This window comes from Nerophis lumbriciformis, linkage group LG21, assembly GCF_033978685.3.
Source record: "Nerophis lumbriciformis linkage group LG21, RoL_Nlum_v2.1, whole genome shotgun sequence".
NCBI lineage: Eukaryota > Metazoa > Chordata > Actinopteri > Syngnathiformes > Syngnathidae > Nerophis > Nerophis lumbriciformis.
The window spans coordinates 34,884,390-34,899,049 of NC_084568.2; the positions used below are offsets into that span (position 1 = coordinate 34,884,390).

A 14,660-nucleotide genomic window follows, 5' to 3' on the forward strand; every position below is an offset into this window, starting at 1 on the left:
AGAAATCTATGTCAGTCATTTTTGTTGGTAAATGTGAGAGATTATGATCACACTTCAACATCTCTAACAGGTAAATGCCGCCGCTTTGCTAGGTAAGCATAGCACATGTGAATCAGGTCTTAATTGTATTACCCGGTTTAGTAAATGTTATATAAATACATGTAAATTAGTGTATTGGAAATTTTCTAATCAAGTAGTCAAACAAATTTGGCTTTCCTAAATGGAAGAAAGGAGCACATTGCTGTTTTACACTGAATACCAAATGGGAGGGGAGAGTAAGCACAGTTTGGGAAGGAGCAGAGAGCATATGACACAACAATACTGGAAAGTAATGACGATTTAGACAATGGTGCACTGTTAACTGGAATGAAGAAGTTGACACTTTCGAAATGAGTAATGAGAAGGGAGAAGAGACAATTTCACAGTGTGGAAAAGGTCACTCTCTCGTCAGAATGTGCTTTTCACAGTGATACTGCAGTTTATACACACTAGGAAGTCAATGTTTATATACTACAAAACCCAAAACCAGTTAAGTTGGCACGTTGTGTAAATAGTAAATAAAAACAGAATACAATGATTTGCAAATCCTTTTCAACATATATTCAATTGAATAGACTGCAAAGACAAGATACTTAACGTTCGAACTGGAAAACGTTGTTATTTTTTGCAAATATTAGCTCATTTGGAATTTGATGCCTGCAACATGTTTTTAAAAAAGCTGGCACGAGTGGCAAAAAAGACTGAGAAAGTTGAGGAATGCTCTTCAAACACTTATTTGGAACATCCCACAGGTGAACAGGCTAATTGGGAACAGGTGGGTGCCATGATTGGGTATAAAAGCAGCTTCCATGAAATGCTCAGTCATTCACAAACAAGGACGGGGCGAGGGTCACCACTTTGTCAACAAATGCGTGAGCAAATTGTCCAAAAGTTCAAGAACAACATTTCTCAACCAGCTATTGCAAGGAATTTAGGGATTTCACCATCTACGGTCTGTAACATCATCAAAAGGTTCAGAGAATCTGGAGAAATCACTGCACGCAAGCCATGATATTACCGACCTTCGATCCCTCAGGCGGTATTGCATCAAAAAACGACATCAGTGTTTAAAGGATATCACCACATGGGCTCAGGGACAGTTCAGAAAACCACCGTCAGTACTACAGTTGGTCGCTACATCTGTAAGTGCAAGTTAAAACTCTCCTATGTAAAGTGAAAGCCATTTATCAACAACACCCAGGGATTGGTCAACTTGTTGCTTTTAGCAAGGATTATGTTGCACAAGTGCAGCGTTAGTGTCGATGTAGAAAGTGTGCTATGATGGTTTTGAATTTATAAATCATGGAACGAATTACAGAAGGATCGGAGGCTACCTGAACTCATCACTTTGGGGGAATTTCAGGCCATTTTTTTTAAAAATTAAGAAACTGTTTCCATTGACTTGTTTTTTAATTGAATTTTTTTTTTTCTTTTACCTATTGCATGTTTTTATGTTTGTGTTGTACATAATTTGGGTTTTTAACTACAGTGTAGTATTGTCCTGATACCATAATATTGGTACCGGTACCAAAATGTATTTCGATACTTTTCTAAATGGAGGGCACCACAAAAAAATGTCATTATTGGCTTTATTTTAACAAAAAAAATCTTAGGGTACATGAAACATATGTTTATTATTGCAGTTAAGTCCTTAAATAAAAAAGTAAACAAACAAAGACTCCTAATTAGTCTGCTGACGTATGCAGTAACATATTGTCTCATTTATCTACCTATTATTTTGTCAACATTATGAAGGACAAACTGTAAAAAATAATTATTAATTTACTTGTTCATTTACTGTTAATATCTGCTTATTTTCTCTTTTAACATGTTCTATCTACACTTCTGTAAAAATTTAATAATCACCTATTCTTCTCTTGTTTCTTTACATCAGTTTTGGATGATACCACAAATTTAAATATCGATCCGATACCAAGTAGTTACAGGATCATACATTGGTCATATTCAAAGTCCTCATGTGTCTAGGGACGTATTTACTGACTTTATAAACATAATATACATTTAAAAACAATTAGAAGATGTTGTGATGCCAAAAAATATTGACGTAATCATAGTAGTATCGACTAGGTACGCTCCTGTACTTGGTATCATTACAGTGGATGTCAGGTGTAGATCCACCAATGGTGTTTGTTTACATTTCGGTGCGGAGAGCTGTGTGTAGTGAAGCATGTTTAGCTATTCATTGTCCTCCAGTGATAATGATACTTGTAAGAAACATACAAACGCCGTTTCCATATGAGTTGGGAAATTGTGTTAGATGTAAATATAAACGGCATACAATGATTTGCAAATCCTTTTCAACCCATATTCAGTTGAATATGCTACAAAGACAACATATTTGATGTTCAAACTGATAAACATTTTTTTTTTGCAAATAATCATTAACTTTAGAATTTGATGCCAGCAACACGTGACAAAGAAGTTGGGAAAGGTGGCAATAAATACTGATAAAGTTGAGGAATGCTCATCAAACACTTATTTGGAACATCTCACAGGTGTGCAGGCTAATTGGGAACAGGTGGGTGCCATGATTGGGTATAAAAGTAGATTCCATGAAATGCTCAGTCATTCACAAACAAGGATGGGGCGAGGGTCACCACTTTGTCAACAAATGCGTGAGCAAATTGTTGAACAGTTTAAGAAAAACCTTTCTCAACCAGCTATTGCAAGGAATTTAGGGATTTCACCATCTACGGTCCGTAATATCATCAAAAGGTTCAGAGAATCTGGAGAAATCACTGCACATAAGCAGCTAAGCCCGTGACCGTCGATCCCTCAGGCTGTACTGCATCAACAAGCGACATCAGTGTGTAAAGGATATCACCACATGGGTTCAGGAACACTTCAGAAACCCACTGTCAGTAACTACAGTTGGTCGCTACATCTGTAAATGCAAGTTAAAACTCTCCTATGCAAGGCGAAAACTGTTTATCAACAACACCCAGAAACGCAGTTGGCTTCGCTGGGCCTGAGCTCATCTAAGATGGACTGATACAAAGTGGAAAAGTGTTCTGTGGTCTGACGAGTCCACATTTCAAATTGTTTTTGGAAACTGTGGACGTCGTGTCCTACGGACTAAAGAGGAAAAGAACCATCGGATTGTTATAGGCGCAAAGTGTAAAAGCCAGCATGTGTGATGGTATGGGGGTATATTAGTGCCCAAGACATGGGTAACTTACACATCTGTGAAGGCGCCATTAATGCTGAAAGGTACATACAGGTTTTGGAGCAACATATGTTGCCATCCAAGCATCGTTACCATGGACGCCCCTGCTTATTTCAGCAAGACAATGCCAAGCCACGTGTTACATCAACGTGGCTTCATAGTAAAAGAGTGCGGGTACTAGAATGGCCTGCCTGTAGTCCAGACCTATCTCCCATTGAAAATGTGTGGCGCATTATGAAGCCTAAAATAGCACAACGGAGACCCCCGGACTGCTGAACAACTTAAGCTGTACATCAAGCAAGAATGGGAAAGAATTCCACCTGAGAAGCTTCAAAAATGTGTCTCCTCAGTTCCCAAACGTTTACTGAGTGTTGTTAAAAGGAAAGGCCATGTAACACAGTGGTGAACATGCCCTTTCCCAACTACTTTGGCACGCGTTGCAGCCAAGAAATTCTAAGTTAATTATTATTTGCAAAAAATAAATAAAGTTTATGAGTTTGAACATCAAATATGTTGTCTTTGTAGTGCATTCAACTGAATATGGGTTGAAAATGATTTGCAAATCATTGTATTCCGTTTATATTTACATCTAACACAATTTCCCAACTCATATGGAAACGGGGTTTGTACTTTATTTGTTGCCATGGAGGCGAGGATTAGTGATTTAGAAGTAGGCATGTCTTAAAGCACCTCTTCCTGTTTCAGTGTTATAACTTCACCTTTAGCTTTACTTTTTAGGCCAAAATGCGTCCATTCTCCCTTTTCTGTCTACACACTGTGTCTGCTTGTAAGTACTCTGTGTGTGTGCGCTGCCGAACATGCTCCTCTGCTCGTAAAACCAGCAATGGGGGCGGGGTGGTGGGAAATCGGTACTTTTTAGAGGCAGTATAGTACGGAATATGATGAATTAGTATCACGGTACTATACTAATACCGGTATACCGTAACTGCTACTGTTTGTTGTTGTTCCTTGTATTGATGAAAGCTGTTTTTGGCTAAATAAAGGTAATGAAAGAGTACTGTTGGAGCTTATTAGCATGAACGCTACAGGCACACAAGCGAGCGTGTTCCCAGCAGGGCTTACTAAAAGCACTTTTAAACCAGCTAAATTCCAACATCAAGGCTATCTGACCCCCCCCCGCTAACCCGATGTGATTAGGCAGGGATAAACGCTGAAGAACTTGCCTCTCCGCATTTTAAAAAAAACACACAAATGTCATCTCTCTTTGCGGTACGTCATGGGAAGACGGCGGACACCGAAATAAATGAGCAAAATTGTCTGATGGCGCTGACACTCGCTATGCATCATGTCCTCATCACTCTTTTGTCCTTTTTTTTGAGACCACAGGCACTTCTAATATAACTCCATTTGTCTCTGACTGACCCGTTCACAACGTTGGTTTATTTTTCCTGTCTCTGATATCGGGTACCAGTACTAATGAATTAAAAAAGGTACGATACTGCCTTTGGAAAATACCGGAACTTTTTTTTCCTCCATGGCGACAAATAAAGTACGTTTATTATAAGTAGCATTATCACTGGAGGATGAGGAAAAGCTAAACATGCTTCATGATACAATAGCTCACCGTCAGATAACGCTCCTGAATGTAAAAAAAAAAAGGGTGATCCTATACAAATATCAACTGTAACGACAATGATTACATCGATATTTTTTATGAACACAAAATCTTTCGTCTTTTTTTACTTTTTTTAAACTGGACACATAATAACTTTAATCAGGGGCGTCACTAGCTTTTAAGGACAGGGGGTGATGCACAGGATGCGAGCGAACGTTACGCACAAGCACAAAACTTCACAAACGGTTAACAAAGACTTAGAAATTATTCATTGTTATTATTATTATTTTAAAAAAATGCACGGGACGAAATGAAATGCTCCCCGGGATGATGGCTTTTAACCATTTTTTTTTCTTTTTCTTTTTATGTATTTATTCATTTTACATTTTATATTAAATGTCTTGGTTTTTCCTCCCTCTGAAAATTCTATGAAATGTTTAACAAGCCATTCTATAATAATACAACAGCTATTAGTGTAACAATACAATAAAACAAATATATTTAATGATGTTTTTTCATTATATTAACAATACATTACTTTATATAAATTCTACAAGAAACACAAAACTTAAAAACTAAATTATTTACAATTGCACACACAAGGTTTTGTGCAGCTTCACTCATTGTAAAGGAAGATAATGTGTTTCGTACACCTGCAGGACCGCAAGCAAGGTCGCAGAGAAAATGCGGGCTGGAATTTGAGTGATGTGGGCATTTTCTATATGAACAAGTGGAATGGATTGGATACCGACGCACTAAAGGGGCTCTCTACCTTACGCTACGAAGTGGGGGGAAACTGAGTGAATAATAACAGGTTATATGATTATTTATTTAAACTCATATTCGGGCCACTTTATAATGAATATGTATTTGTAAAAAAAAAAAAAAAAAAAATATAACACCAAATTATTTAGGGGGGCTTAAGAATATTTTAGGGGGGCTTGTGCCCCCCTAAAATAGGCCTAACAATGTCAATGACTTTAATTATGACCAAAGTATGATCCTGTAACTACTTGGTATCAGATCGATACCAACATTTGTGGTATCATCCAAAACTTGTCACACCGCGGTGAGGAATGTCTTGTCTTGGTTTTTTCTGTCTTGTGATGTGCATGTTTTAGTTTGAAAAGTAACTCTCCTCTCGTTTCAGGTCACTTGCCCTTCCTTTTGTGTCATCAGTCTGACGTCATCCCGATTCCCTAATTGTTTCCACCTGTTCCCTATTACCCTCATGTGTCTTATAAGCCCACTCCTCCCTTTGTTCTGTGCCAGATTGTTTCGTTTATTCGTGCTCTCTAGCGTCCATGCCCATGTCCATGCCTTGTCTTGCCTTGCCTCGTCTTGTGCTTATGTTCTTTGATTCTGAATCCCTTCGTTGCTATTTTGAGTTTTCCTTTCTTCCTCCTCAGCAGAGTGATTTTTTGTTATTTAGTTTATTCAGCCGAAGTGGTAAGTTTCAGTTATTTTTCATTCTTTCCTCACATTTTTGAGTGACAAGTTTTGTTAATACTTTATTAGATTAGATAGTATAGAATTTTTCATAGTTGTTGTTTCTTCCTCCTGTTGGAGCGTTTTTTGTTTATACATTTTATAGCATATATTAATTATAGTTTGTCTTTGCTTTTGTGTTTTCCTCCGTTCGGAGCGAATTTTGGTTGTTCCTATTTTTTGGAACCTTTTTTGCCGGTTAGTTTTTGGATAAAATAGATATTGTAATCCTTGACTTTGGAGGTGAAAAGGAAGCTGTCAAAATAAAAGCCTGTCTAAGTTCCCTACTCTGCATCTGAGTCCTATCCTTTTACCAAGCCTTGACAAAACTAATGTAAAGTATCAAACAAGAGAATAATAAGTGATTATTAGATTTTAACAGAAATGTAGATAGAACATGTTAAAAGAGAAAATAAGCAGATATTAACAGTAAATGAACAAGTAGATTTATAATCCATTTTCTACTGCTTGTCCCTCATATTTTTTACAAAAAACGTAAATGAGACAATATGTTACTGCCAATTTAGAAGCCTTTGTTTGTTGTCTCGTGTGTTCACTATCTTATTTAATGACAACATTCTTCTTCGATTGCAATAAGAAACATAATGTTTGATGTATCATAAGATTTCCTGTTAAAATTAAGCCAAAAATGATTATTTTTTGTGGTCCCCTTTATTTGGAAATGTATTAAAACGTATCGAAATAGTATTTTGTGACAAAATATTGGCTTGGGTTGTCCAGATACCAATATTTTGGTATGCATTTTGATACTTTTCTAAATAAAGGGGGCCACAAAAAATGGTATTACTGACTTTATTTTAACAAAAAATCTTAGGGTACATGAAACCTATGTTTATTATTGCAATTTAGTCCTTAAATAAAATAGTGAACATACTAGACAACTTGTCTTTTAGTAGTAAGTAATTAAACAAAGACTCCTAATTAGTCTGCAGTAACATATTGTGTCATTTATACACCTATTATTTTGTACACATTATGAGGGACAAACTGTAAAAATGGATTATTAATTTACTTGTTCATTTACTGTTAATATCTGCTTATTTTCTCTTTCAACATGTTCTATCTACACTTCTGTTAAAATGTAATAATCACTTATTCTGCTCTTCTTTGATACTTTACATTAGTTTTGGATGATACCACATATTTAGGTATCGATCCGATACCAAGTAGTTACAGAATTTAAGTCCTAATGTGTCCAGGGACGTTTTTCCTAAGTTTATGAATATAATATGAATTTAAAAAAGAAAAAAAATTATAGATTAGATACGCTCTTGTACTTGGTATCATTACAGTGGATGTCAGGTGTAGATCCACCCATGGTGTTTGTTTACATTGTGACGCCGGTGAGCTATTGTATCCTCCTACGGTGTTAAGCCATTCCTCGTCCTCCAGTGATAATGCTACTTGGAAGAAACTTACTTTATTTCTCACCATGGAGGCGAGGATTAGTGATTTAGAAGTAGATAAAAACACTGTGGATGGATGTTAGCCGCTAGTTAGCTAGCCATGTCTTAAAGCACCTCTTCCTGAGGGTATTTCAGTGTTATAACTTCACCTTTATCTTTACTTTTTACACCAAAATGCGTCCATTCTCCCTTTTCTGTCTACACACTGTGTCTGCTTGTAAGTACTCTGTGTGAGTGCACTGCCGAACATGCTCCTCTGCTGGTAAAACCAGCAATGTCACGACGCGCCCGTAAAAAAAAAAAAAGGGTACAGTACCGCAATACTACACTAGTACCAATATACTGTACAACTAACCAAAAATAAAAAATAAAAAAATAAAAATAATAATACATTTAATTTGTAAAGCACTTTACATTTGTCAATCTCAAAGTGCTACAGAGTTTACAAGGATACAAGAGTAGTTAAAAACACAAAACATATTAAAAAAATTAAAATAAATAGCAGAAGGCTTTTGTAAAAGGACGAGTCTTAAGGCTGTACCTTGGATAGGTCTGTGGTGGTGATGACCCAGGTGCAGTTGGCGTTGTTGTCGTACTGGACCGGGTAGTTTGGGGACGTGATGACACCGCCGGGTCCTTTCAGTTGACCTCCACACATTGGGGCTGAACACAGAAGAACATGTTGGATCAGTAACCACATTAGAAATAAGGGGTGTGCCAATACAAAATACAACCAATTCCGAACTGTAAGCCGCTACTGGTTTCCTACGCTTTGAACCCTGCGGATTACAAAAACGGCGCGGCTCATTTATGGATTTTTCTTCGCCGACGACCACAATGCAAATAGTTTCCATTAAACACAAGCAAAGACACTTAAAAAGTGTTATTGTTTGTGCTATGGCGCCATCTTTTGGATGAGTTTACTTACTGCAGGTGCTGCTGATGAGTCGCGACAGTGTTTCATGCTGTTTGAACTTTGAACCGGAAGTACACGTGCCATTCTGTTTTCTAATTGTCCATACCGTTTCTACTCCTATGGATTATTCATTCATCACTCCAAGCAACGTTTGTAAGTTTTACAATATAACTATAACAATTCTTACTTATCAAAGCGTCTCATGTGTGATGTAATCAAGCTAGCGTCGTTAGCATTAGCTAATATGCTAAAACGTTTACTGGTGTCTGTGTTGGTATTATTAACTTACATTTACATTATTTTGGTGTTGTTTACATTTCACAAATTCCTCAGTAAATTCACCAAAACGTCACAGAGGAGTTAATGAGTCGGTTTAGCTGATTAGTGGAGTTATTGAGTCTGTTTAGCTGATTAGTGGAGTTAATTAGTCGGTTTAGCTGATTAGAGTTTTGCTTCCGCAGCTCGTGGGTCCATGACGATGACTTCTGTTTTGCTTTATCAGCCGTTTTACTGCCGTGTTACAGGTACCGTTTGGAAACAATTATGGTGTGTAAATAAACAGTTACAAAATATTTCTGAGTAATTAACTCATTTCGCAATGTATATATCTGCGGCTAATATATGGATATATATATTTTTTTGACTTCTGTTTTGTTTGATCAGCCGCTTTACTGCCGTGTTACAGGTACCGTTTGGAAACAATTAAGGTATGTAAATAAACAGTTACAAAATATTTCTGAGTAATTAACTCATTTCACAATGTATATATCTGCGGCTAATATATGGACATATATATTTTTTTGACTTCTGTTTTGTTTCATCAGCCGTTTTACTGCCGTGTTACAGACACTGTTTGGAAACAATTAAGGTATGTAAATAAACAGTTACAAAATATTTCTGAGTAATTAACTCATTTCACAATGTATATATCTGCGGCTAATATATGGACATATATATTTTTTTGACTTCTGTTTTGTTTGATCAGCCGTTTTACTGCAGTGTTACAGACACTGTTTGGAAACATTTAAAGTATGTAATAGGTATTTTTTTGGTTCTAAAATCTAGCGGGTGCCGGCTTATAAACCTGTGCGCTCTATAGTCCGGAAAATACAGTATATACTTTTGATGTTGGATACTTGAGTATTGGCCGGTGCCGATATTAATGCGGTTTGATATCAGCATGAACCATATTAAAATGTTGTAGTGTGGAAACTTGGAAAAGGGTTGATCAAGTGACATTACTCAGAAAAATGGTAGGCAAGAAAAAAACTGTTTTTAGGCAACGCTTACTGGTCACAATAAATCATTAGGTTAAGCTCACGGCGCAGTAAGTTGAATGACGCGGACACGTTTGTTACTGGATACTTTTAAATACGTTTCTGCCTTGGAGACTTTGTATGTGTAAGTTATATGCAACTATACTTGTTTAAATTGACAAATGTGCTCTTTTAGACTGCATTAATCTTCAATTAGGAATTTTTTTACGAATGTCTAGCTTGTGTGCTATTGTTAGCTTTGCTGCTGTGTAGCTGCTAGGTCCTAGCAGGTAAATGTTTTGACAAAAAGATTAAACAGAGCTAACAAACACGGCTGAGTTAATGCTCCTCTGTCTGGCTCCCTCGCTGACGTCACATGTCACTCGAAAGCAGGGGGCCGTCTTTTAAAGGCACGCACTCAGCTTTCATGAAACGTCTTTCAACTGCATATTGTCAGACAATTAAGAAAATAACGCAATAATTACTTTTCATAGTAATTAATTACAATGATTAAAGAGTAATTCTGTGACTAAGGCATCAAGTAACTATAATTAATTACTTTTTAAATGTATTTTATTAAACACTGGTTATTTATTTATTTATATAGCACTATTAACAACAAAACTGTCCGCATCCATCCATTTTTCTACCGCTTATTCCCTTCGGGGTCGCGGGGGGCGCTGTAGCCTATCTCAACTACAATCGGGCGGAAGGCGGGGTACACCCTGGACAAGTCGCCACCTCATCGCAGAACAAACAAATAAAGTAATCAAATTACAAGCATTAAAAATGAAACAAGTAAACAATAAACAAACAAATAATAACAACAATAAAAATAAAATAAAAAAACTGTAAATATATTTGTAATGTGCTGTTTCACACTGCAATTTAGTTAAGGACACATGCCTAGCTTGTGTGCTATTGTTAGCTGAGCTGCTGCGTAGCTGCTAGCTCCTAGCAGGTAAATGTTTTGACTAAAAAATTCAACAGAGCGGCCGTCCCCCAAGAGCTCACTCTCTCGCTGACGTCCCATGGCACTTGAAAGCGGGGGGCCGTCTTTTAAAGGCACACACTCTCAGCTTTCATGAAACGTCTTTCAAATGCATATTGCCAGACAATTAATAAAATAACACAATAATTATTTTTCATCGTAATTAATTGGTTAAAGAGTAATTATGTGACAAATGCAATAATTTTTTGGGGTAATGAGTAACTATAATGAATAATGAATTACGTTTTAAATGTATTTTACAAAACACTGGTTATTTGCAACGATAATTATTAGATTTTTGTTAATATTGATGAATCCAATCCCCTTTATTAATATATCACTATTAACAGCAAAACTGTCTCCAGAGTGCTGCACATAAAAAAGAAACAATAAAATTAATCAAGCATTTAAAATGGAAAAAAGTAAACAATAAACAAACAAATAATAATAATAGAATAAAATACAAAAAATAAACTGTACATTTTTTGTAACATGATGTTTCACACTGCAATTCAGTTAAGTACACATGTCTAGCTTGTGTGCTATTTTTAGCTGAGCTGCTGCGTAGCTAACTCTCTCACTGACGTCACATGTCACTTGAAAGCGGGGGCCGTCTTTTAAAGGCACACACACTCAGCTTTCATGAAATGTCTTTCATCTGCATATTGCCAGACAATTAAGAAAATAACACAATAATTACTTTTCATAGTAATTAATTATATTGATTAAAGAGCAATACATTTTTAGGGGCAAAGTAATAAGTAAGTATAATGAATTACTTTTTAAATGTGTTTTACCAAACACTGGTTATTTATTTATTTATTTATTTATATAGCACTATTAACAACAAAACTGTCTCCAGAGTGCTGCACATATTAAAAAGAAACAATACGAGTAATCAAATTACAAGCATTTAAAATGGAAAAAAGTAAACAATAAACAAAACAAATAACAATAAAATAAAATACAAAAATAATAAACTGTAATTTTTTGGTAACGTGCTGTTTCACACTGCAATTCAGTTAAGTACGCATGTCTAGCTTGTGTGCTATTGTTAGCTGAGCTGCTGCGTAGCTAACTCTCTCGCCGACGTCACATGTCACTTGAAAGCGGGGGCCGTCTTTTAAAGGCACACACACTCAGCTTTCATGAAACGTCTTTCATATGCATATTGCCAGACAATTAAGAAAATAACACAATAATTACTTTTCATAGTAATTAATTACATTGATGAAAGAGCAATACATTTTTAGGGGCAAAGTAATAAGTAAGTATAATGAATTACTTTTTAAATGTGTTTTACTAAACACTGGTTATTTATTTATTTATTTATATAGCACTATTAACAACAAAACTGTCTCCAGAGTGCTGCACATTAAAAAAGAAACAATAAAATTAATCAAATTACAAGCAATTAAAATGGAAAAAAGTAAACAATAAACAAAACAAAAAACAATAGAATAAAATACGAAAATAATAAACAGTAATTTTTTGGTAACGTGCTGTTTCACACTGCAATTCAGTTAAGGACGCATGTCTAGCTTGTGTGCTATTGTTAGCTGAGCTGCTGCGTAGCTAACTCTCTCGCCGACGTCACATGTCACTTGAAAGCGGGGGGCCGTCTTTTAAAGGCACACACACTCAGCTTTCATGAAACGTCTTTCATCTGCATATTCCCAGACAATTAAGAAAATAACAATTACTTTTCGTAGTAATTAATTACATTGATTAAAGAGCAATTCTGTGACTAATACCATTATTTTTCGGGGGGCCAGGAAATGAGTAACTATATTGAATTACTTTTAAATGTATTTTACGAAACACTGGTTATTTATTTATTTATTTATTTATTTATTCATTTATATAGCACTATTAACAACAAAACTGTCTCCAGAGTGCTGCACATAAAAAAGAAACAATAAAATTAATCAAATTACAAGCATTTAAAATGGAAAAAAGTAAACAATAAACAAAACAAATAACAATAAAATAAAATACAAAAATAATAAACTGTAATTTGTTGGTAACGTGCTGTTTCACACTGCAATTCAGTTAAGGACGCATGTCTAGCTTGTGTGCTATTGTTAGCTGAGCTGCTGCGTAGCTAACGCTCTCGCCGACGTCACATGTCACTTGAAAGCGGGGGCCGTCTTTTAAAGGCACACACACTCAGCTTTCATGAAACGTCTTTCATCTGCATATTGCCAGACAATTAAGAAAATAACACAATAATTACTTTTCATAGTAATTAATTACATTGATTAAAGAGCAATACATTTTTAGGGGCAAAGTAATAAGTAAGTATAATGAATTACTTTTTAAATGTGTTTTACTAAACACTGGTTATTTATTTATTTATTTATTTATTTATATAGCACTATTAACAACAAAACTGTCTCCAGAGTGCTGCACATAAAAAAGAAACAATAAAATTAATCAAATTACAAGCAATTAAAATGGAAAAAAGTAAACAATAAACAAACAAATAATAATAATAGAATAAAATACAAAAAATAAACTGTACATTTTTTGTAACGTGCTGTTTCACACTGCAATTCAGTTAAGTACACATGTCTAGCTTGTGTGCTATTGTTAGCTGAGCTGCTGCGTAGCTAACTCTCTCGCCGACGTCACATGTCACTTGAAAGCGGGGGGCCGTCTTTTAAAGGCACACACACTCAGCTTTCATGAAACGTCTTTCAACTGGCTGTCCAGCTTTGCCCGAGTAAACCCGCTGCACCGCTGCTTGTATCGCAGTTTTTATCGGATATTTTAGACGAAAGCCGACATCGTCCATACGTGTTATTTTGCTGATATCAGTATCAAGTCGGGACAAAACTTCTAGAAACAGAGTTCACCATTAAGTTTGCATTCCGATACTCCTTGATCGAATACAACCTTGGAATAAAGTTAGCCAAGTTCCTCAAGTGATGCCTTTAAGGAACGCTCCTAAATTGGATTTCTTACAATCAATTTGGCACATCTTCGCCTGTTTCTCCGAAATCAGAAAAAAGTCACGCACTTCATACAGGGGGGTGGGGGGGTTCATCCTTGACCGTATCGTTCCTATATGCTGACGCCCCAGCTTCACACCCTGTGTCGCACTGATATCAAATATCCAGTGGGCCAGGCAGTGTGGTTTTATGGGTCTGTGTAAAAAACCTTGAAGCCACGCCAAAGACTTGGCGGTGATTTACCGTCACAATCATAACTTTGAGGAATAAAAGTGGGTGAAAGCTCCCAGACTGCCATACTTCACGTCAGACACGAGTAAGATGCTTCCCTGCCCGGCCTGGCCGGGTCGGTAAATGATGGTTCACGCTGGTCCTGCTGCTGCGGCGGACCCTTTTCTGGTCTGAAGACGCTCAATAAAGTGGAATGTTGCTTGTAAAATATTCAGCTGCAGGTGAGCAGCAATAATCATATTCATCATTGTAATATTCATAATACAAAATCAGTGAAGTTGTCACATTGTGTAAAAGGTAAATAAAAACAATGATTTGCAAATCCCTTTCAATTTATATTCAATTGAATAGACTGCAAAGACAAGATATTTAACTGTTTGTTATTTTTTGCAAATATTAGCTCGTTTGGAATTTGATGCCTGCAACGTGTTTCAAAAAAGCTGGCACGAGTGGCAAAGAAGAGTGAGAAAGTTGAGGAATGCTCACCAAACACTTATTTGGAACATCCCACAGGTGAACGGGCTAATTGGGAACGGGTGGGTGCCATGATTGGGTATAAAAGCAGCTTACACAAACAAGGACGGGGAGAGGGTCA

At 36.2% G+C, this 14,660-nt stretch overlaps 1 protein-coding gene across 1 annotated transcript in view; it reads right to left on the reverse strand.

Moving 5' to 3' along the window:
* The window catches only part of csmd2 (CUB and Sushi multiple domains 2), an 828,472-nt gene that overhangs the window by 424,095 nt on the left and 389,717 nt on the right, over window positions 1-14,660 (reverse strand). The window contains exon 10 of the mRNA XM_061982429.2: window positions 8,259-8,380. Within this exon, the coding sequence (XP_061838413.2) occupies window positions 8,259-8,380 (122 nt within the window). The remainder of the gene's footprint in view (window positions 1-8,258; window positions 8,381-14,660) is intronic.